Source organism: Coregonus lavaretus, assembly GCF_964263955.1.
Source record: "Coregonus lavaretus genome assembly, chromosome: 16".
Taxonomy (NCBI): Eukaryota; Metazoa; Chordata; class Actinopteri; order Salmoniformes; family Salmonidae; genus Coregonus; species Coregonus lavaretus.
Window position 1 is genome coordinate 38,191,979 of NC_140003.1, and position 24,281 is coordinate 38,216,259.

A 24,281-nucleotide genomic window follows, 5' to 3' on the forward strand; every position below is an offset into this window, starting at 1 on the left:
TATTCAACATTAAAGTCATCATGTTCACTCCCAACGCTGCGCTTTGGTCCTACTTCATTGGCGATCGTGACAGAATAACCCACCATCAAAGGACCAAGCAGCGTGTCCAGGAGTCGGCAGCCTGGATGTGGGAGCAGCGTCGGAGGGACGAGAGGCACCCCCAAGAAATTTTTAGGGGGGGGCACAGGGCATGGACGACGGGGCTGACGGAGGCAGAGAAGGGGCGAATTCAAAAGGCCACCAGGTTACGGGGGCCACTGGTCAAAGTAGGGAGAGGAGATGTAGAGGCACGGCGAGTGGTACTGGGGTGTATTACCAGTCCGGTCCGGCCCGTTCCAGTTCCCGGGGTAGAGCCAGTGGTGTGTGTCCCCAGTACGGTCCGGCCTGTTACGACCCCTCGCACCAAATGGACGGTGCGCGTCGCCAGCCCAGCCCGGCCTGTTCCTGCTCCACGTACGAAGCCTACGGTGTGCGTCGCCAGCCCAGCCCGGCCTGTTCCTGCCACCCGCACCAAGTGTACGGTGCGCGTCGCCAGCCCGACCCGGCCTGTTCCTGCCACTCGCACCAAACCTACGGTGCGCGTCGCCAGCCCGGTCCGGCCTGTTCCTGCCACCCGCACCAAGTCTACGGTGCGCGTCGCCAGCCCGGTCCGGCCTGTTCCTGCCACTCGCACCAAGCCAAGGGTGCGAGTCGTCAGCCTGGTTCAGCTCGTCCCTGCTACTCGCACCAAGCCAAGGGTGCGAGTCGTCAGCCTGGTTCAGCTCGTCCCTGCTACTCGCACCAAGCCAAGGGTGCGAGCCGTCAGCCTGATCCAGCCCACTCCTGCTACTCGCACCAAGCCAGGGATGCGAGTCGTCAGCCTGGGGAGGCTCGTTCCGGCTCCACGCATCAAGCCTAGGGTGCGTTTCGTCGGCCCTGTCCGGCCCGTTCCTGCTCCCCGCACCAAGTCTGTGGTGCGTTTCGTCAGCCCTGTCCGGCCCGGTCCCGCTCTCCGCACCAAGTCAAGGGTGCGCTTCGTCAGCCCGGTCCGGCCCGTTCCTGCTCCCCGCGCCAAGGCAGTGGTGCGCGTCGTCAGCCTGGTAAGGCCCGTTCGTCCTCCACGCACCAAGCCAGGGGCGCGCGTTGGAGGTCCTGATCCAGCAAGCTGGGTCAGATCGGACCGGGGGCACTACGGGGGGAGTGAAGTGGGGTGGTGGTCAAGCCCGGAGCCGCCTCCGAGGAGCAACACCCACCCAGCCCTCCCCTATTTTGGGGTGTAGGCGCGGTCGGAGTCCGCGCCTTTAGGGGGGGGTACTGTCACGCTCTGGCTCCGGGACTGTGTTGTTTGAGCCAGGGTGTATTCATTTGGTTGTGTTGGGTATAGGGTGTGTTCATTTGTTGTGTTTGGTATTGGTTTTGTTTTCCGTGTTTGGTCAGGTGACTCCCAATCGGAGGTAACGAGTGTCAGCTGTCGGCTCGTTATCTCTGATTGGGAGCCATATTTAAACTGTGTGTTTTCACCTTGTGGTTGTGGGTTATTGTTCTATGTTCAGTCGGTGTACTGAGGACTTTACGGATCGTGTTTTGTTTTGTCGTGTATTCAACATTAAAGTCATCATGTTCACTCCCAACGCTGCGCTTTGGTCCTACTTCATTGGCGATCGTGACACTCTTTAAGGAATACCTGGAATAGTATAACAGTAATCGTTAAAAAAAAAGAAAAGAAAAAAAGGAATGGTTGTCCCACTGGCTATCCTAAATTGAATGCACCAATTTGTAAGTCGCTCTCGATAAGAGCGTCTGCTAAATGACTTAAATGTAAATGTATCTTGTCACAACACAACTGATTGGCTCAAACACATTGAGAAGGAAAGAAATTCCACAAATTAACTTTTAACAAGGCACACCTGTTAATTTAAATGCATTCCAGGTGACTACCTCATGAAGCTGGCGTAGAGTGTGCAAAGCTGTCATCAAGGCAAAGGGTGGCTACTTAAAATAATCTCAAATATAAAATATAGTTTGATTTGTTTAACACTTTTTTGGTTACTACATGATTCCATATGTGTTATTTCATAGTTTTGATGTCTTCACTATTATTCTACAATGTAGAACATTGTAAAAAATAAAGAAAAACCCTTGAATGAGTAGGTGTGTCCAAACTTTTGACTGGTACTGTAAGTATTCAGACCCTTTACTCAGTACTTTGTTGAAGCACCTTTGGCAGCGATTACAGCCTTGAGTCTTCTTGGGTATGACGCTTGTGGTAGAATTACTACATTCTGTTAATCACATTACTTTTATATTAGAATGTATTCTTATATTAGTACTTTCACAATGTCTGTTCTTCCGAGAGGAGCCTCTGAGGCTCAACGCTGACAGTAGATTTACGATGGCTTGGTGATAAGACAACACTCCAATCCATGAGTAGTGTCTGTGAAATGCTGGTCTATCTGCCAGGGTGAGGAGAACCCTCCCTCCAGGTTATTAACCAACACCGGTCTGCCAGGGTGAGGAGAACCCTCCCTCCAGGTTATTAATGAACACTGGACTGCCAGGGTGAGGAGAACCCTCCCTCCAGGTTATTAACAAACACTGGTCTGCCAGGGTGAGGAGAACCCTCCCTCCAGGTTATTAATGAACACTGGACTGCCAGGGTGAGGAGAACCCTCCCTCCAGGTTATTAACGAACACCGGTCTGCCAGGGTGAGGAGAACCCTCCCTCCAGGTTATTAATGAACACTGGACTGCCAGGGTGAGGAGAACCCTCCCTCCAGGTTATTAACGAACACTGGTCTGCCAGGGTGAGGAGAACCCTCCCTCCAGGTTATTAACGAACACCGGTCTCCCAGGGTGAGGAGAACCCTCCCTCCAGGTTATTAATGAACACTGGACTGCCAGGGTGAGGAGAACCCTCCCTCCAGGTTATTAATGAACACTGGACTGCCAGGGTGAGGAGAACCCTCCCTCCAGGTTATTAACGAACACTGGACTGCCAGGGTGAGGAGAACCCTCCCTCCAGGTTATTAACGAACACTGGACTTCATAAATTCAGGGAAGGACCTAGTGTCCCATGTTGCATTAGTATTTCTGTATAAACAAGTAGTAAATGACCTATAGACAGATATTTGGCGCCATGTAAATCTTGCTGTCTGTTGCATGAGAGCACAATGTACCTTTTGTATAAATTCACAAATCTGTTCTTTGTCACGAGGACTCAAAGACTATAAAGAGTTGTAGCCTAACCCTGCTTATTTGGGCCTTAACTCTACACCATTGGGTGACCATTAACGCTCCATTATTGGAGTAATTATTAATAAAGTTGGATGGTTTTGAAGAAATCTAAAAGTCTCTCCTTTGATTAGAATAATTACTACGACACGCTACAAGCTTGGCACACCTGTATTTGGGGAGTTTCTCCCATTCTTCTCTGCAGATCCTCTCAAGCTCTGTCAGTTTGGATGAGGACTGTCACTGCACAGCTATTTTCAGGTCTCTCCAGAGATGTTCGATCGGGTTCAAGTCTGGGCTCTGGCTGGGTCACTCAAGGACATTCAGAGACATGTCCCGAAGCCACCTGTACCCTGTAACATGTACCCTTCCGCAGATCTGTGCCTCGACACAATCCTGTCTCGGAGCACTACGGACAATTACTTCGACCTTATGGCTTGGTTTTTGCTCTGACATGAACTGTCAACTGTGGGACCTTATACAGTGGGGAGAACAAGTATTTGATACACTGCCGATTTTGCAGGTTTTCCTACTTACAAAGCATGTAGAGGTCTGTAATTTTTATCATAGGTACACTTCAACTGTGAGAGATGGAATCTAAAACAAAAATCCAGAAAATCACATTGTATGATTTTTAAGTAATTAAGTATTTGATCACCTACCAACCAGTAAGAATTCCGGCTCTCACAGACCTGTTAGTTTTTCTTTAAGAAGCCCTCCCGTTCTCCACTCATTACCTGTATTAACTGCACCTGTTTGAACTCGTTACCTGTATAAAAGACACCTGTCCACACACTCAATCAAACAGACTCCAACCTCTCCACAATGGCCAAGACCAGAGAGCTGTGTAAGGACATCAGGGATAAAATTGTAGACCTGCACAAGGCTGGGATGGGCTACAGGACAATAGGCAAGCAGCTTGGTGAGAAGGCAACAACTGTTGGTGCAATTATTAGAACATGGAAGAAGTTCAAGATGACGGTCAATCACCCTCGGTCTGGGGCTCCATGCAAGATCTCACCACGTGGGGCATCAATGATCATGAGGAAGGTCAGGGATCAGCCCAGAACTACATGGCAGGACCTGGTCAATGACCTGAAGAGAGCTGGGACCACAGTCTCAAAGAAAACCATTAGTAACACACTACGCCGTCATAGATTAAAATCCTGCAGCGCACGCAAGGTCCCCCTGCTCAAGCCAGCGCGTGTCCAGGCCCGTCTGAAGTTTGCCAATGACCATCTGGATGATCCAGAGGAGGAATGGGAGAAGATAATGTGGTCTGATGAGACAAAAATAGAGCTTTTTGGTCTAAACTCCACTCGCCGTGTTTGGAGGAAGAAGAAGGATGAGTACAACCCCAAGAACACCATCCTAACAGTGAAGCATGGAGGTGGAAACATAATTCTTTGGGGATGCTTTTCTGCAAAGGGGACAGGACAACTGCACCGTATTGAGGGGAGGATGGAAGGGGCCATGTATCGCGAGATCTTGGCCAACAACCTCCTTCCCTCAGTAAGAGCATTGAAGATGGGTCGTGGCTGGGTCTTCCAGCATGACAACGACCCGAAACACACAGCCAGGGCAACTAAGGAGTGGCTCCGTAAGAAGCATCTCAAAGTCCTGGAGTGGCCTAGCAAGTCTCCAGACCTGAACCCAATAGAACATCTTTGGAGGGAGCTGAAAGTCCGTATTGCCCAGCGACAGCCCCGAAACCTGAAGGATCTAGAGAAGTTCTGTATGGAGGAGTGGGCCAAAATCCCTGCTGCAGTGTGTGCAAACCTGGTCAAGACCTACAGGAAACGTATGATCTCTGTAATTGCAAACAAAGGTTTCTGTACCAAATATTAAGTTCTGCTTTTCTGATGTATCAAATACTTATGTCATGCAATAAAATGCAAATTAATTACTTAAAAATCATACAATGTGATTTTCTGGATTTTTGTTTTAGATTCCGTATTTCACAGTTGAAGTGTACCTATGATAAAAATTACAGACCTCTACATGCTTTGTAAGTAGGAAAACCTGCAAAATCGGCAGTGTATCAAATACTTGTTCTCCCCACTGTATAGACAGGTGTGTGCCTTTCCAAATCATGTCCAATCAATTGAATTTACCACTGGTGGACTCCAATCAAGTTGTAGAAACATCTCAAGGATGATCAATGGAAACAGGATGCACCTGAGCTCAATTTCGAGTCTCAAAGCAAAGGGCCTGAAAATCTTATCTAATTTGGCTAACTTTCTATTCAAATGTATAGTAGTGAGATCATTTCCTTCTTTCGGGATATAAATGCTGAGTATGTCCACTTTTTGTTGGTAATTTTAGTGGTAAACTACACAATAATGTAAAAGTTGTGTTTTTGAGAGATCCAATACGTAATATGGTGCACTTATCATAATTAGGTTTTAATCCAGGGAGGTTAGTCAAATTATCTAGATCTTCTATGAGGCTGTGCAGGGATCCAAATTGCGTATTTAAAAGAAACATGAATTGTCAGCGTACAATGACACCTTTGTTTTTGAGGCGTGGATTTCTAGCCCCTTGATATTATTGTTGGATCTAATTTTAATACAGTATTTGATTCTAAAAGTATTTGATCCCCTGCTGATTTTGTACGCTTGCCCACTGACAAAGAAATGATCAGTCTATAATTTTAATGGTAGGTTTATTTGAACAGTGAGAGACAGAATAACAAACAAAAAAATCCAGAAAAACGCATGTCAAAAATGTTATAAATTGATTTGCAATTTAATGAGGGAAATAAGTATTTGACCCCTCTGCAAACATGACTTAGTACTTGGTGGCAAAACCCTTGTTGGCAATCACAGAGGTCAGACGTTTCTTGTAGTTGGCCACCAGGTTTGCACACATCTCAGGAAGGATTTTGTCCCACTCCTCTTTGCTGGAATACCCATCCACAAACAATTTTCAATGCCCTGGCTGAGGGAAGGAGGTTCTCACCCAAGATTTGACGGTACATGGCCCTGTTCATCGTCCCTTTGATGCGGTGAAGTTGTCCTGTCCCCTTAGCAGAAACCCCCCCCCCCCAAAGCATAATGTTTCCACCTCCATGTTTGACGGCGGGGATGGTGTTCTTGGGTCATAGGCAGAATTCCTCCTCCTCCAAACACGGCGAGTTGAGTTGATGCCAAAGAGCTCCATTTTGGTCTCATCTGACCACAACACTTTCACCCAGTTCTCCTCTGAATCATTCAGATGTTCATTGGCAAACTTCAGACGGGCCTGTATATGTGCTTTCTTGAGCAGGGGGACCTTGCGGGCGCTGCAGGATTTCAGTCCTTCACGGCGTAGTGTGTTACCAATTGTTTTCTTGGTGACTATGGTCCCAGCTGCCTTGAGATCATTGAAAAGATCCTCCCGTGTAGTTCTGGCCTGATTCCTCACCGTTCTCATGATCATGATCAATCATTGCAACTCCACGAGGTGAAATCTTGCATGGAGCCCCAGGCTGAGGGAGATTGACAGTTATTTTGTGTTTCTTCCATGTGCGAATAATTGCACCAACTGTTGTCACCTTCTCACCAAGCTGGTTGGCGATGGTCTTGTAGCCCATTCCAGCCTTTTGTAGGTCTACAATCTTGTCCCTGACATCCTTGGAGAGCTCTTTGGTCTTGGCCATTGTGGAGAGTTTGGAATTTGATTGATTGATTGCTTCTGTGGACAGGTGTCTTTTATACAGGTAACAAGCTGAGATTAGGAGCTCCCTTTAAGAGTGTGCTCCTAATCTCAACTCGTTACCTGTATAAAATACACATGGGAGCCAGAAATCTTTCTGATTGAGAGCGGGTTAAATATTTATTTCCCTCATTAAAATGCAAATCAATTTATAACATTTTTGACATTCGTCAAATTCAGCAGGGGATCAAATACTTTTTTCCCTCACTTTAGCTAACATTTCGATGGCCGTAATAAATAAATATGCCAATAGTGGACAACCTTGTTTTACTCCTCTTGACAATTTAATACTTTCTGAGAAGAAGCCATTATTTACTATTTTACACCTGGTATTACTATAAATAACTTAAACCATTGTATAAGAGATTCTCCAAAATGTAAATATTCCAGGCATTTATATATACATTCCAGTCGTACTTTATCAAAGGCCTTTTCAAAGTCAGCTATGAATACCAGGCCTGATTTCCCAGATTTTTCATAGTGTCTGATTAGGATGAATAATATCCGACAATACCTTTTTGATTCTATGCACTATGCATTTTGCTAGGATTTTGGCATCACAACACTGAAGTGTAAGGGGTCTCCAGTTATTTAGGTGGACTGGATCTTTATATTTACCACCTGGGTCCTGATTCAGTAATAGTGAAATCCGACCTTCTTGCTGAGTATCTGATAGTCTACCATTTTCAAATAATAGTGGTTAAATCATGTTAATAATGGACCTTTGAGTACATCGAAAAAGCTTTGATATACCTCAACTGGTATGCCATCCAGCCCTGGAGTTTTCCCGGACTTGAAGGCTTTAATTGCATCCAGAAGTTCCTCCTCTGTAATTACGCCCTCACATGAGTCTGTCTGTATAGCTGTTAATTTCACACTATTAATAGAAAAAAAATCCTTACAATTAACTTCAGATAGTGGAGATAGAGGAGAATGAAATGAAAACATATGCTTAAAGTACTTTGCTTCCTCTTTCAAAATATAATTTGGTGAATCATGGATGACTCTGTCATTTGTAACAAGTTTCTGTAAATTATTCTTGGTAGCATTTCTATGTTAAACCTTAAAAACATTTTTTGTGCATTTTTCCCCATATTCCATCCAGTTCGCTATGTTTGTATAATATATTACACTTCATCTTTCTGGCTCAGTGGCGCAGTGGTCACTACAGACCCCCTGGTTCGATTCCAGGCTGTATCACAACCGGCCGTGATTGGGAGTCCCATAGGGCGGCGCACAATTGGCCCAGCATCGTCCGGGTTTGGCCGGTGTAGGCCGTCATTGTAAATAAGAATTTGTTCATAACTGACTTGCCTAGTTAAATAAAGGTAAAATAAAAAATTCTGTGCCTCTATGTTACAGTTTTATTTCTGTCTGTACTGTTAGTTCCTCTATTACTTTTTGTAAGATGAACTCTTTTGACCTAAATTGTTTTTGTTTTAAAGATGAGTATTGAATTGCATGGCCTATAAAGGCACATTTAAAAGTGTGCCATACAATAAGGGGATCTGCTGTACCTATGTTATGTAGGAAAAAGTATGTTATAAATTCTTCTGTCTTGGTTAAAAACAAGTTGTCATCCAGTAGGCTTTGATTACATTTCCAATATCCTCGCCCTCACAGAAATTCTGTATTAGTAATGTATATACCAATTATTTGATGGTCCAACCGCATTCTGTCCCCTATCAACACGCTTTTAACTTTTGGTGCCAGCGAAAATTACATAAGATAGTAGTCAAGACGACTAGCTTGATTGAGCCTCCGCCATGTTTATCTCACTAGGTCAGGATATTTAAGCCTCCATATATCTACTAGTTCCAATATATCCATAATATTTGTAATTTCCTTAAGAGCATGAGGGTGATTGTTTGTAGTGTGATTTCCTTTATGGTCCATTGAGGCAATCACCTTTGTTGGTAATACAGTGGGGGGAAAAGTATTTAGTCAGCCACCAATTGTGCAAGTTCTCCCACTTAAAAAGATGAGAGAGGCCTGTAATTTTCATCATAGGTACACGTCAACTATGACAGACAAAATGAGGAAAATAAATCCAGAAAATCACATTGTAGGATTTTTTATGAATTAATTTGCAAATTATGGTGGAAAATAAGTATTTGGTTAATAACAAAAGTTTCTCAATACTTTGTTATATACCCTTTGTTGGCAATGACACAGGTCAAACGTTTTCTGTAAGTCTTCACAAGGTTTTCACACACTGTTGCTGGTATTTTGGCCCATTCCTCCATGCAGATCTCCTCTAGAGCAGTGATGTTTTGGGGCTGTCGTTGGGCAACACGGACTTTCAACTCCCTCCAAAGATTTTCTATGGGGTTGAGATCTGGAGACTGGCTAGGCCACTCCAGGACCTTGAAATGCTTCTTACGAAGCCACTCCTTCGTTGCCCGGGCGGTGTGTTTGGGATCATTGTCATGCTGAAAGACCCAGCCACGTTTCATCTTCAATGCCCTTGCTGATGGAAGGAGGTTTTCACTCAAAATCTCACGATACATGGCCCCATTCATTCTTTCCTTTACACGGATCAGTCGTCCTGGTCCCTTTGCAGAAAAACAGCCCCAAAGCATGATGTTTCCACCCCCATGCTTCACAGTAGGTATGGTGTTCTTTGGATGCAACTCAGCATTCTTTGTCCTCCAAACACGACGAGTTGAGTTTTTACCAAAAAGTTTCAATTTTGGTTTCATCTGACCATATGACATTCTCCCAATCCTCTTCTGGATCATCCAAATGCACTCTAGCAAACTTCAGACGGGCCTGGACATGTACTGGCTTAAGCAGGGGGACACGTCTGGCACTGCAGGATTTGAGTCCCTGGCGGCGTAGTGTGTTACTGATGGTAGGCTTTGTTACTTTGGTCCCAGCTCTCTGCAGGTCATTCACTAGGTCCCCCCGTGTGGTTCTGGGATTTTTGCTCACCGTTCTTGTGATCATTTTGACCCCACGGGGTGAGATCTTGCGTGGAGCCCCAGATCGAGGGAGATTATCAGTGGTCTTGTATGTCTTCCATTTCCTAATAATTGCTCCCACAGTTGATTTCTTCAAACCAAGCTGCTTACCTATTGCAGATTCAGTCTTCCCAGCCTGGTGCAGGTCTACAATTTTGTTTCTGGTGTCCTTTGACAGCTCTTTGGTCTTGGCCATAGTGGAGTTTGGAGTGTGACTGTTTGAGGTTGTGGACAGGTGTCGTTTATACTGATAACAAGTTCAAACAGGTGCCATTAATACAGGTAACGAGTGGAGGACAGAGGAGCCTCTTAAAGAAGAAGTTACAGGTCTGTGAGAGCCAGAAATCTTGCTTGTTTGTAGGTGACCAAATACTTATTTTCCACCATAATTTGCAAATAAATTCATTAAAAATCCTACAATGTGATTTTCTGGATTTTTTTTCCACAATTTGTCTGTCATAGTTGACGTGTACCTATGATGAAAATTACAGGCCTCTCTCATCTTTTTAAGTGGGAGAACTTGCACAATTGGTGGCTGACTAAATACTTTTTTTCCCCATTGTAGCTCCTAGCCTGTTTTAAAACCTTTTTTAAGATTTCATTCTGTTGAGCCATTTTCGTTGGCCAAATTAAGTTCCAGCTGTAATGTTGTTTGCCACAATATAATATAATTACCGATAGGCGTACTATGATACTCACACTCAAACCATTACATTTTTAAATGTTAGCCATTTATCAGACGCTCTTATCCAGAGCGACTTACAGTTAGTGCATTCATCTTAAGATAGCTAGGTGGGACAACCACATATCACAGGCATAGTAAGTACACTATGACTGTAAGTCGCTTTGGATAAAAGCGTCTGCTAAATGGCATATTATTATTATTATTATTACACTTTTCCTCAATAAAGTAGTTGGTTTAGGATTCACAAGTGGGGAGCCCAGCCAACAGCGAGTTGCAGTAGTCCAGATGGGAGATGACAAGCGCCTGGATTAAGACCTGCGCCGCATCCTGTGTTAGGTAGGGTCATACTCTACGGATGATGTAGAGCATGAACCTGCAGGAGCGAGTCAATGCTTTGATGTTTGTCGAGAACGACAGGGTGTTGTCCAGGATCACGCAAAGGTTCTTTGCACTCTGAGAGAGATAACCAAAGAGTTGGTCAGAGACCGCATGCTCAAGTGTTTTGGAATAAAAGAAAGAAGGGATACCGGTCTGTAGTGTTTGACATCAGAGGGGTCGGGTGTTGGTTTCTTGAGGAGGGGAGCGACTCGGGCCATTTTGAAGACAGGGGGACGCAGCCAGTGGTCAGGGATGAGTTGATGAGGGAAGTGAGGAATGGGAGACGGTCTGGAGAAGGGAGGAGGGGATGGGCTTGATCGGGCAGGTTGTAGGGCGGCTAGACCTCACTAGTCGCAGGATTTCATCTGGAGAGAGAGGGGAGGAAGAGGTCAAGGCGTAGGGTAGTTCTGTGTGAGTGGGACCAGTGGACTCAATAGGCTGAGTGAATGTCGTCAGAGGAGCGGATGTCGTCAACCTTCTTTTCAAAGTGGTTGACAAAGTCGTCTGCAGAGAGGGAGGGGGTGGAGGATTAAAGGCGTCAGCATGCTTCAGTTCGGCTGTGGCTAGGTGAACCGAATGAGTGTCCTCGCATACTCCCTTAAAATACCTTCCTTTGAAAAACAAGAAAAAATGCGGCAATAGTACTGTTTGTCCATTTTGAGACGCTGTAGTCAGTATACACTTCCTCAAAATATAATTAATCTAAGATAACTCAAGAAATCTGTCATTACTTTTGAAGTTTTTGCAGAGGAGATCTTAGTCGCTGAATTTTACATCTAACTAAGATGTTTTTTCTCAATGAAAAAAATTGCATGAAAACAAGTCATCTCTCATTGAATGACGACAAAGACTTTACTGACTCCGAGAGTTGAACTTGAGGTGAGGAAGAATGTTTTAGGCCTACCAGAGTTACTCCTTTAATCTAACAATATAATGCTTATCTTTCTAAAATATATTCTGATCTAAAATTAACGAATTAGCCTTCTTCTGTACGCCTATATCTGTATAGCAGTAGTAGCCTATCTGACAAGTTTAAAGAAATCCATGTCGATGTCGGGAACATGGCGTATCTCCATCTTTCTCTCGGTCTCTCTAAGCCTAAGCTTGTCTCCTTTAATATGTATTTTTTAAATATGAATATCACACAGTGGAAGCCTAGGTCTGTGCCTATATGCATGCAATGCCCTGATGCATTTAGCCCTCAAATCTCCGACAGCTGAACCGTGTTGTAGACAATTATTGTTTTAGGAAAGTAAAAACCAATAAAACAATAGACTATAAAGTGTTGAATATGCTACACATCGAAACACAACAAATCGTTTTTTTGTAATTTGTTATTGGCAGTTTTTAAGGACAAGTAACTGTGGATAATATCGCATGGCCAATATCGCATGTTTGTTGATGGCGCTGGCAGCACCCAGTTGGAGGTTTCTTTCTCTCGCTCTCTCTCTCTTTCTACACCCACGGATCTGAACGGGTCTCTTGGATCCGAACCAGCACGGGTCAGTTTGGGTCTGTTTTCCACGGTCCTTTTCGGAACGGGTCTGACTGTCCTCGGGTCCATTTGGAACGGGTCTCCGTTTTTTAGAAAATGTATTTATGCATATCGGGTCGGGTAGGAAAGCCACGGTTTCATTTCAGAACGAGTCCAACTTTTTGGACCCGTGAAGACCTCTAGACCACACCTTAAGTCACAGGGGGGTCAGTGCACCTCACCCATTCCCTCTATCAATGCTCTTCTCCTTTACTCTGTCACACTTTCTCAGTCTGTCAACTTTCTCAGTCTGAATTTGTCCCTCTCTAGTTCTACCTGTTCTACCATCCCTTTGGATTGGTGTGTGATGTGTTGTAATGAGAGAGAGAGTTTGTTGTGTGCATGCATTGTGTGTGTGTAAGTGGTCTGTGCTCCGAGTGGCTGGGTTTGGAGCAGTGCAGTGTGTTTGTGTTAGTGGTTTGGTGGGGTGCTGCTTCGGATGTGGTGTGTGTTACTGGGATGTTTTAGAGCTGAGAGGGCAAGTGTTCAGTACTTGTGGGTGCCTTGACTATGTGGTTAAAGTCTGTTTGTGTGTGTGTGTATGTCTTTATCGTGTGTGTGTGTGTGTGTGTGTGTGTGTGTGTGTGTGTGTGTGTGTGTGTGTGTGTGTGTGTGTGTGTGTAAAACCATCCGACTTCCCACTTCACTCAACCAGCTAGCTGCCACTGCTGGGAACTGGTCTCACTAAATGTGTGTTCACTGGTGTGTGTGTTTTGCTAATATATGCATGGATGGATCCATTTTATGATGTCAGTAAATTACTGAGTCAGTTACTGGAAAGCTAAGGGAATACTAAAGGGAAATAAGGAATGAGTGAGAAATGTTTCAACAATCCAAACTTTTAATTGACAGGAGGGAAGGAATTAAGGAAGGAAGTATAGATCGATATCTCTGGAAGGATGCATTTCTAAAGGCTTGAAACAGACCTTGGATCAGCGTTCTTTTCTTCATGCTACTCAGTGTTCCCCCTGCCAGGAAGTGACAACATCATCATGCTGACTTATTTCCTGTTATCTGTGGGGCTGAGAGCTGTCCTCTGTGATCTATCTCACTGTAAAATCTTATACAACCCATTACTGTCCCTCACTGGGCCTCTCAGCTGACACTGGAATAATCACAACCACCGACTCACTGCTCCCTTCCTCTATCTCTGCATCCTTCTCTCTCCTTTCTCTCTACCTCTGTCACTCTCTTATCTACCCCTCTCATCATCTCTCTCTTTCTATCTCTCTCTCGCTCTCTCTGTTCTAACCCCCTCTCTGCAACAGCAGGGATTCAATTGACATAGCAGTCATTTTATGAAGATGGCCATACATCTAAATGTACATTTTCTAAACAGTCATGAATGGATCATAATCAATATCTCATTCTCCTCGCTCCCTCAGTCGTCTCCAGTGTGTCTAGCAGCCATACATGCAGGTGTGGTGTCTAACTCTGTGGGCGGTCAGATCAGTGTGGTCAACAGTAAGGGCATCCCTCACTATGATGGCTCGCTGGCTAACAACGTCTCCTCCACTGTGTAAGTACACCTGTCTGTCTGGGAGAATACATCTGCTTTCTCTTCCCTTTCCATCTCTCTCCATCATTATGTCTATCTCTCTCTCCCGCTCTCTCCAGTGGTCCCTTGTCCAACAGCCTCTTCACTTTCAAGACCAGTGGTGAGTTCAATAAGCTACAATACAAAAACAGACCATGATACCACCACAGCCACACATGCTTCTGTAAACTTTTCAACTACACCTGCCACCACAATCACTTCTACAATCTCCTAAAACAGCCATGTGTCCTCCCACTTCAATACAGACTCACAGTTTCTCTCTCTCTCAGGTTGCTATGGGACACTAGGTCTAGAGTCGGGCGTTGTTAGGGACTCCCAGCTCTTTGCTTCCTCGGTGTGGGAATGGAGTGACGTGATTGGCCAACCCAGCGAGTGGAGCCCGTCTGGGGCCCGCCTAAATGGGGCGAGGCTTCCCTGGGCGTCGGCTCACAGCAACCAGCAGCAGTGGATACAGGTGGACCTGAAGAAGGAGCAGAGGATCACAGGCATCACCACTACAGGCTCCTCCCTCCTGGAGTACCAGTTCTACGTGTCAGCCTATCGGGTCCTCTACAGCAATGACGGACAGCACTGGAACGTCTATCGGGAGGCAGATGCTACTCAGGACAAGGTGATGCCTCTCATCAATAACCTTAAAGGTCCTGAACAGTCATTCTGAAAACTACTTTTTCTCTCATGGCTAACTACCAGGAAGTTTGAAAAGACAGGCAGAGTGGGCGGGGAGCTTATATTCATGAGCTTACCTTGACTGACAGATCTTTGCAACGCCTATGTCAAGCAACTTGGATGCAGTGAGCAGTGTTGCAGTAAAATCATCTCAAGCTAATTTGGTGATACACAAAGCAACTGGAACAACATTGAAATTGCATCAATGATATAATTTTTATTTTATACATGTCCCATTTGGCATGTCTCTTGTGATGCGGTTCACAGCAGCACTGACGGATGTGTTGACTTGACAAATGCGTGGGAGTTTTGAAAGACCCTTACCCCCCTTTGGTTCCATGCTGGCTGAAGCCCTAGCTAGCCAGTAACTAGCTAACACCAGACACAGATGAAAGGGGAAACATATAAGTATCTTGCCATAGATGAATAGGGTAAGCTTTTAATTATATTTGCTGACACCCTACAGTTACATTTAGGCACCAGTAGAGTATCTTTCTAGCTATATAAATCACGCCCCTTTGCAAACGCCTTCTCCGACGTGATTACAACGCTGTACTTATTTAAATTAGGTTAGAGAATATCATGTTAACATTGGTGGATTAAAATTAGAGTTAAGGTGATGTCCCCTTAATAATGAATCCAAGTGTTTGACATGGGGGAGGGGACCAGTAACTTTATGATTAAACTTTATCAATGTAGAAGCAAGTCATTTTTCATACTTAGGTCATCATACATTGATCTGGTTTCCTTCAAATATCAAATTTCATGAAAAACGATTGAAATTGATTTGACTGTTCATTACCTTTTTAAGGAGAGAGAAAGCCTCTTTAGACTAGAGGAGGGGAGTGCAAGGTGGAGTCATTTGTTTCTATGGCAACAGTGATTGATTGTGGTTGTTTATGGCAGGAAACATGAGAGCTGACTGTGGTTGTTAAGTGCTGTGTTCAGTCAGACTCAGTCAGATGGATGGAGATTGATTGAGTCCTTGTGTTAGTCAGGCTCTGTAATCAGGGCTTTTAACCCTTACTTATACTAGTGATGCCATTGAGATTGAACATCTATTTTACAAGAGAGACCTGTCCCAAGAAGGCAGCAATCAAACATTTGTTATACACCATACATACAATTAACAATACAGTAGGCCTGTTGGCAGTAGGCACAGGCAAGATAACATGAGAAATAATTTGGAAACATAGCTTCAGTGTATTATTATTATTTTATTAAGATCCCCATTAGCTATTGCTACAGAAGACTGTCTCTGTTTGTGTTTCCTGATAGATTTTTCAAGGGAACACCAATTATCACCAGGAGGTGCGCAATAACTTCATCCCACCAATCGAGGCGCGGTATGTGAGGATAAGCCCCACCCAGTGGCACCAGCGAATTGCCCTCAAGTTTGAGCTGCTCGGATGCCAGTTCCATCAAGGTAACCAAACCAGCCAATCAGATGCAGATGTTTTGACTTTGTAGCCAATCAGTGAATTTCAATTATTTTATCATTGTGTGTCACTAACCACGTTTCCATACAGTTTTTATGCGAGTAAAGTCATACCTTATGAAAAAAATTCACGACAGCTGTGATAGGAGCCGGAAGTTTCGGTACAATTTTATAAATGCCGACAGTTAATTTGTTCGTTCGACATGGTGGGATCTTTTTGTGTCTGTAAAATGAATTATGTGAGAAATGGTGGTGGAAATGCCTTTATGCACAAATATTGATATAATAACCATCATATCGAAATAAACTTGGAGTCACGCATTGATATGGTGTGTGGTCCGCCCACTACGACTCACTTATGAACTTCACAGGGTGGTGAAAGTGCATGCTGATCTTGACGCTCCTTTCCAATAAATATCGAGTGTCTTATTCTGGTGACATGATGATCGATGCTTGACTAGGGCTGTAGCAGTGACCTTATTACCGCCACACTGGCGGTCACGAGTCATGAAGGCAGTCAAATTCCACATGACCGTTTAGTCACGGTAATTAGGCTTCTCCAAGCTCTGATGCTGCTGCTGGTCATTAGTAGCCTACCAAACGTGCTAACTGCCTGGCACTCAGCACTCTATTGTCCCTCTAATCACTCTGACATCAATGCAAATGTTTTCGAAAATCTAATCAAACACTTCCTGAGCTCATGTTGCGCAACATTTCTATAAGCTATGCAATTGCGTGAGAAAACAGAGTGATGGCCTCTATTAAAAAGAGGAGGATCCCATCAGCTTTCTATAGGCTAGGCCTACTATATTTACTTCTCAACTTTCCTAATATTAAGCACACTGCTTCTCTTTACAACAGGAGTATAGCCTACCTGGCTGGCATGAAAATAAACCACGGGGAAAAGTGTCCTCCATTCGCTATTTTAAGTGCATAGATGACATGTATTTTTACCCGCTGCCCCTGTTTCGATATAGGTGCATGATAATGGTCCATTCTAAATCAAAACAAATGTCACACATATATTATTTAGTACATGTAAAGACAAGATTATATCAAGAATAGTCTGATGGGGGACAATTTTAGCCTATCACTTATTATATATTATCACTTGTGAATGATGCCCAGCATAAGAAACAATGCGACTTTTTCGAATCATAGTGGCACACCTCATGTAGCCTAGCCCATAGGCCTACAGTGGGTAAAAAAAGTATTTAGTCAGCCACCAATTGTGCAAGTTCTCCCACTTAAAAAGATGAGAGAGGCCTGTAATTTTCATCATAGGTACACGTCAACTAAAAAAATCCAGAAAATCACATTGTAGGATTTTTTATGAATTTATTTGCAAATTATGCTGGAAAATAAGTATTTGGTCAGCTACAAACAAGCAAGATTTCTGGCTCTCACAGACCTGTAACTTCTTCTTTAAGAGGCTCCTCTGTCCTCCACTCGTTACCTGTATTAATGGCACCTGTTTGAACTTGTTATCAGTATAAACGACACCTGTCCACAACCTCAAACAGTCACACTCCAAACTCCACTATGGCCAAGACCAAAGAGCTGTCAAAGGACACCAGAAACAAAATTGTAGACCTGCACCAGGCTGGGAAGACTGAATCTGCAATAGGTAAGCAGCTTGGTTTGAAGAAATCAACTGTGGGAGCAATTATTAGGAAATGGAAGACATACAAGACCACTGGTAATCTCCCTCGATCTGGGGCTCCACGCAAGATCTCACCCCGTGGGGTCAAAATGATCACAAGAACGGTGAGCAAAAATCCCAGAACCACACGGGGGGACCTAGTGAATGACCTGCAGAGAGCTGGGACCAAAGTAACAAAGCCTACCATCAGTAACACACTACGCCGCGCCAGGGACTCAAATCCTGCAGTGCCAGACGTGTCCCCCTGCTTAAGCCAGTACATGTCCAGGCCCGTCTGAAGTTTGCTAGAGTGCATTTGGATGATCCAGAAGAGGATTGGGAGAATGTCATATGGTCAGATTTAACCAAAATTGAAACTTTTTGGTAAAAACTCAACTCGTCGTGTTTGGAGGACAAAGAATGCTGAGTTGCATCCAAAGAACACCATACCTACTGTGAAGCATGGGGGTGGAAACATCATGCTTTGGGGCTGTTTTTCTGCAAAGGGACCAGGACGACTGATCCGTGTAAAGGAAAGAATGAATGGGGCCATGTATCGTGAGATTTTGAGTGAAAACCTCCTTCCATCAGCAAGGGCATTGAAGATGAAACGTGGCTGGGTCTTTCAGCATGACAATGATCCCAAACACACCGCCCGGGCAACGAAGGAGTGGCTTCGTAAGAAGCATTTCATGGTCCTGTAGTGGCCTAGCCAGTCTCCAGATCTCAACCCCATAGAAAATCTTTGGAGGGAGTTGAAAGTCTGTGTTGCCCAGCGACAGCCCCAAAACATCACTGCTCTAGAGGAGATCTGCATGGAGGAATGGGCCAAAATACCAGCAACAGTGTGTGAAAACCTTGTGAAGACTTACAGAAAACGTTTGACCTGTGTCATTGCCAACAAAGGGTATATAACAAAGTATTGAGAAACTTTTGTTATTGACCAAATACTTATTTTCCACCATAATTTGCAAATAAAGTCATTAAAAATCCTACAATGTGATTTTCTGGATTTTTTTTTCTCATTTTGTCTGTCATAGTTGACGTGTACCTATGATGAAAATTACAGGCCTCTCTCATCTTTTTAAGTGGGAGAACTTGCACAATTGGTGGCTGACTAAATACTTTTTTCCCCCACTGTACACCAGCTCTGTCAGGAGGAATGGGCCAAAATTCACCCAACTTATTGTGGGAAGCTTGTGGAAGGCTACCTGAAACATTTGACCCAAGTTAAACAATTTAAAGGCAATGCTACCAAATACTAATTGAGTGTATGTAAACTTCAGACCCACTGGGAATGTGATGAAAGAAATAAAAGCTGAAATAAATCATTCTCTCTACTATTATTCTGACATTTCACATTCTTAAAATAAAGTGGTGATCCTAACTGACCTAAGACAGGGAATTTTTACTAGGATTAAATGTCAGGAATTGTGAAAAACTGAGTTTAAATGTATTTGGCTAAGGTGTATGTAAACTTCTGACATCAACTGTAGGAGTACCTATTTCTTTGTTAACCGCTCAACACAGAATAGCAACATGTGCACACTCCCTCAAATCGTTTGGAGAAGATATTTATATTTTATTCTTTGTTCAATTGTATACTTCATACTATACAATAATATAAAATAATGTCACGGAATTACAAGTATAAAAAAAAAAAAAAAAAAAATACATGCTCTGGATAAGAGCGTCTGCTAAATGACTAAAATGTAAAATGTAAAAATAAGCAAATCTTGTCTGCTAAATGAACAAGTGTAGCCCACAGCCATTTGGCATAGCCACATCAGGACCTAACATAAGGACAACTCAGAGTATGCTATTCTGTTCTTCTGAAATAGACTACATTTTCTTCATATCATGCTTCTTTAGACCTGTCTAAAATAAATAATGGATTTATTGTGAAGGTGTAGGCTATATTAAATGGATTTATTATACTTTTTAAAATGGCTTGTAGGCTGTGTGTGGAAGCCAGGGGATGCTGAATGTGTTTATGTTAATTAATGGTCAATTACCGTGAGACCGACAGTTATTTGGTTGACAATCACCGGCTGACGAAATGTTGTGACCGCCACAGCCCTCTGCTTGACTGCTGTTTGACAAATACGAATATTCTGGCTCTTATCCATAATAATCTCATCATGTAGACTAGCCTACCCTCACAGCCTACCCACACTGTATCTACGAGCTGTTGGCTAGAGTGCATGTACCAAGACCAGAGTAGGCACATGTAGCTATTTAACGCAACAGCTTTTGTGAAAAACTATTGCTAGAGTTGAAAATGCGATGGAAACACATTGAACTTTACATTTTTATTCGGTACATGAAAACTTAAGTGTGTGCACTACATCATCACACACTGATCTTTATCTGCAACAAGTCAGTTTGGAGGAAACACACCACTGGTGGGAAAAGGCTGCCTATTGAAATCACTGGCCACTTTAAGGAATGGAACACTAGTCACTTTAATAATGTTTACATATCTTGCGCTACTCATCTCATATGTATATACTGCATTCTATTCTATAATATTCTACTGTATCTTAGTCCATGCCGCTCTGTCATTGCTTGTCCATATATGTATATATTCTTAAATCCCATTCCTTACTTTTTTGTGTGTATTGGGTATATGTAGTGAAATTGTTAGATATTACTGCACTGTCGGAGCTAGAAGCACAAGCATTTCGCTACACCCGCTATAACATCTGCTAAATAAATAAAATCTGTGACAAATAAAATTCGATTTGAAAATGCGCCTATTTTCTTTATGCGGATTTTAGAATATTGCTCTCCGTTACTGTTTTTTAAAATCGTCATCAGTACAGTATACATCCCAATTTTAGCTCTAAGACGCCGGCAATTGTGATCGCCAAAATGTGATTGTGCTGATTTATAGGTGCATTGAACCATGTCGTGCGCTGTAGTTTAAAAACTCTGGATAGTGCTAAAACAATGACGTCATATCTGAATTCCGACATTTTTATGCACCTTCGCCATTGGATGGCAACGTAGCTATTGGTATTGAGGGATCCTATTGAGGCCAATGTGGATGCTATCTGTGCAAAGGGAAATCAGCGCCTGTTCTTCCTGAGGAAACACAGCAGTTTCAGGGTGGATAGGATGCTGATGACCATCTTTTACAGATCGTATATTGAATCCATTTTAACATTCAATATGATCTGCTGTTTTGGCAATATAAACTTAAAGCGTAAGAACAGGCTGGGTAACATTGTTAAACTAAGTAGCAGGATCATTGGTATGAACTTAACTGACATTTCTCACCTGTGTCAGACACTAGTAATACGCAAGGAGCCATCCATTTTGAAGGACTCCCAGCATCCCCTGTTCGATGAATATACGATGCTTCCCTCAGAGCGTAGATAAAGGCTCCCTAAGTTTAAAACTAACAGGTGTAAACTGTCCTTCATCCCAGCTGCTATCATCTTCCTCAACAAGCTGTGTATATATTGCTGTGTATACTGTTAGTTTTCTATTTGTATTTGGTGTATATTTATTATCATGTGTTCATTGTGTTTTACCTCGTGCCGCAAAATACATAATAAAGACTAGTCTACTCTATTGGAGTAGAGTGATCCTAACCGTTCTGTCTCTTTTCCCATTGGACAGCGAGGCCCCGGATATACCACCCCCCTCGGCCTCCCCCAGTGGCCACGGACACCCCCCCAATGTACGGCCGGACCACCCACACCCCCGACATCAGAAACACCACCATGCCTCCACGCACCAGCAACGGTGAGCAAGAGGAGAGAGGGAAAAGAGTTAGTGTCTAGTTGATGTGTTGTTGATTGTGGTTGGTTCACACTGGTTGTGTTGTGGTCGTAGACGTGGCGTTGGCAACAGTGTTGGTGCCAGTGTTGGTCATGATTCTGACCGCCCTCATCTTGACCATTGTCTGTGCCTGGCACTGGAAGAACAGGTGAGGATGAACTATAACTAGTAACAACTAAATAGACATCCACTCAGTAGCTCCCAACAAACTATGACACTTACATGCTGACTAGACCGGGCACGTGCGTGGGCCATTGCGCTCATGTTGATTTTGTCCAATCACACCAGACGCGATCAGGACACGCAGGTTGAAGTATCAAAACGAACTCTGAACCAACTATATTAATTTGGGGACAGGTCAAAAACATGAAACATTCATGGACATTTAGCTAGCTAATTTGTCCTGGGATATAAACATTGGGTTGTAATTTTACCTGAAATGCACAAGGCCATTTATTTTGCAACGCTCGCGGCGTGGTCAGCATGTTACATTTCCTTCTCTCCTCAGGAAGAAGAGTTCAGAGGGAGCTTATGACCTGTCTCACTGGGACCGTACAGGTAAACACAACACTCTGTGTGTGTGTGTGTGTGTGTGTGTGTTTAGATGTTTATTGTGTGTGTCTCTGTCCAGACTGGTGGAAGAGTATGAAGCAGTTCCTGCCGTCCAAGATAGCGGAGGGGGAGGAGTCAGTCCGCTACAGCAGCAGTGAGGTGGGCCGGCTCAGAGTGAGAGGGAACACCCCCAGACTACAGACTGAACCTGCAGGTACACACACACACAGGCGGTCCCAAATTTGTCATGCCTACTACTTACTAAAAATAAATACTGTATAATAATTGTACTATATACTATTTAGAAAGTTCTGTTTAGTAAAAACTAACGCAGTAAACAACAAATAAACATACAAGTCTCCTGAGAATGTGTAATCTAATGCACAATTGTGTTGATTCCTGCTTTTCGTTGACTTGGGTACAGCACATCCCCTTATCTCCTCAGCTGATTGTCAAACACACGTGAGTCTGAGAAGACTATTCTCTTCCTCAAAAGTGTGCAGCGAATTCTACTAGAAGAAAGGCCAAAATGTCCTGGCATTTAAAGCGTCCTCGAAATTTCACATACTATAAACCTTTCTATTTTTGCATACTTAAAATGCCTACTATTTAGATCGCAAGTATGGGTATTCGGATACGGCCACACACACACGATGTACACGGATACACAGACACACACAGTGTGAACTGAGTGTTTGTATGTGGAACACACCCTCTTCATCTCTTCCATTAGAGTATGCACAGCCCCTGGTCAGCGGTGTGGTGACATCACTAGGTCAGAGGTCAACCTTCAAGCCAGAGGAAGGCTATGACCCTGGCTACATGGACCCTGACCTGTACGATGCTCCCATGGCAACAGACATCTACCACGCCTACGCTGAACCCCTGCCCGCCTCCGGCGTCGAGTACGCCACGCCCATCATGATTGACATTGCAAGCCACCTATCAGGGAGCTCCGCACTGAACCAGCCAACCACAGTCTCCAGCTTCATGGGCCGTGGCCCCGCCTCCCTTCTCGCACGAACAGACAGCGGGCAATCGGGGAAGTCAATGTACGACACGCCCAAGAGTACAGGACAGGCCACGCCCACTGAGGATTTAGCCTATCAGGTGCCTCAGAGCAACTCTCAGAAGCCAGTGGGGCAGAGCTGAAGAGGTGGAGTGAGGACTGTGATTGACAAGGCCGTAACCATAAACCCCCCCCAATGGACAGAGAGAGGGGGATGATGGAGAGAGTAACCTGTAAAGAACACTACCTTAAAGTTAGTTCCCTTTGGAGATGTCTGTATGTGAGCGTGTCTACAGAGGACTCAGTATATGTGTGTCTACCTGTACGTGCATGGCCGGAGAGTGCTAGCATAGTACCATACCAGTCCTATCACTGAAACCACAAAGATGAATGTCTACATGAGAGAGAGAACAGAAAGAGAGCAGAAACAAGGAGAGATGGAGAGCTCTACTGTTTCAGCCAGGCTATGTCCCCTCTGTGTGTCTCTTCATTTGATGTTTTGTCAAACTGAGTATATATATTAGTTCGTTTCGTGTCAATCTAAAAGTGAAATAATTCTCAAAACAATAGGTTCTCTGAAGTGGTTGCCTTCTATAGAAAGTCAATGTTTCTACCACTGAAGTGTTCTCTGCATAAAGGCCAAAGGTCACTTATGTCTAAAGAGGAGCTTCCTCAGTTTTACTACGGTACGCTTTGATTGGAGGCTTGTACTATTTCAGCTTCTAGATCTCAATATCAGACCTGTCAAAATGTTTGAGTTTAACCAATCACCTTATACATAAAGCTAGAGTGAAATCCACACCAAAAACCTGTTGAAGTTTCAGAAAAATTATTTTTATAATTCCTGCTGAAAACGACATACTCTCACTTAAAAAAATAATAATAATCCCAACCACTATGGAAAGCGGTGATGAATCGGCTTCAAAGAATTATGGTTGCACTGTTTTCATGGTTACACTGTTGTTGTCATGGACACCTCGTTTAGGTGCCATTTGTATTTGCCCGATTGGATTCACACACTGACAGATTAGGACCAGTGACTTGAAGAGGAAGAATCTGCCCTCATGGTGAACCTAGAGGAGCTGCCCAACAGAAGGGCTGTCTCTACAGTACTGTGGCTTGCGAAAGTATTCACCCCCCCCCCCCGGCATTTTTCCTATT

At 43.9% G+C, this 24,281-nt stretch overlaps 1 protein-coding gene across 1 annotated transcript in view; it reads left to right on the plus strand.

The window, feature by feature from the left end:
- Positions 1–23,932, plus strand: part of LOC311143939 (discoidin, CUB and LCCL domain-containing protein 2-like) — a 41,837-nt gene extending 17,905 nt beyond the window's left edge. The window contains exons 5-13 of the mRNA XM_084179834.1: positions 13,852–13,985; positions 14,084–14,124; positions 14,294–14,634; positions 15,969–16,116; positions 21,398–21,523; positions 21,614–21,707; positions 22,068–22,117; positions 22,191–22,325; positions 22,845–23,932. Coding sequence (XP_084035960.1) covers positions 13,852–13,985; positions 14,084–14,124; positions 14,294–14,634; positions 15,969–16,116; positions 21,398–21,523; positions 21,614–21,707; positions 22,068–22,117; positions 22,191–22,325; positions 22,845–23,263 — 1,488 coding nt within the window. The 3' untranslated portion in view covers positions 23,264–23,932. The remainder of the gene's footprint in view (positions 1–13,851; positions 13,986–14,083; positions 14,125–14,293; positions 14,635–15,968; positions 16,117–21,397; positions 21,524–21,613; positions 21,708–22,067; positions 22,118–22,190; positions 22,326–22,844) is intronic.
- The last annotated feature ends 349 nt before the right edge of the window (positions 23,933–24,281 follow it).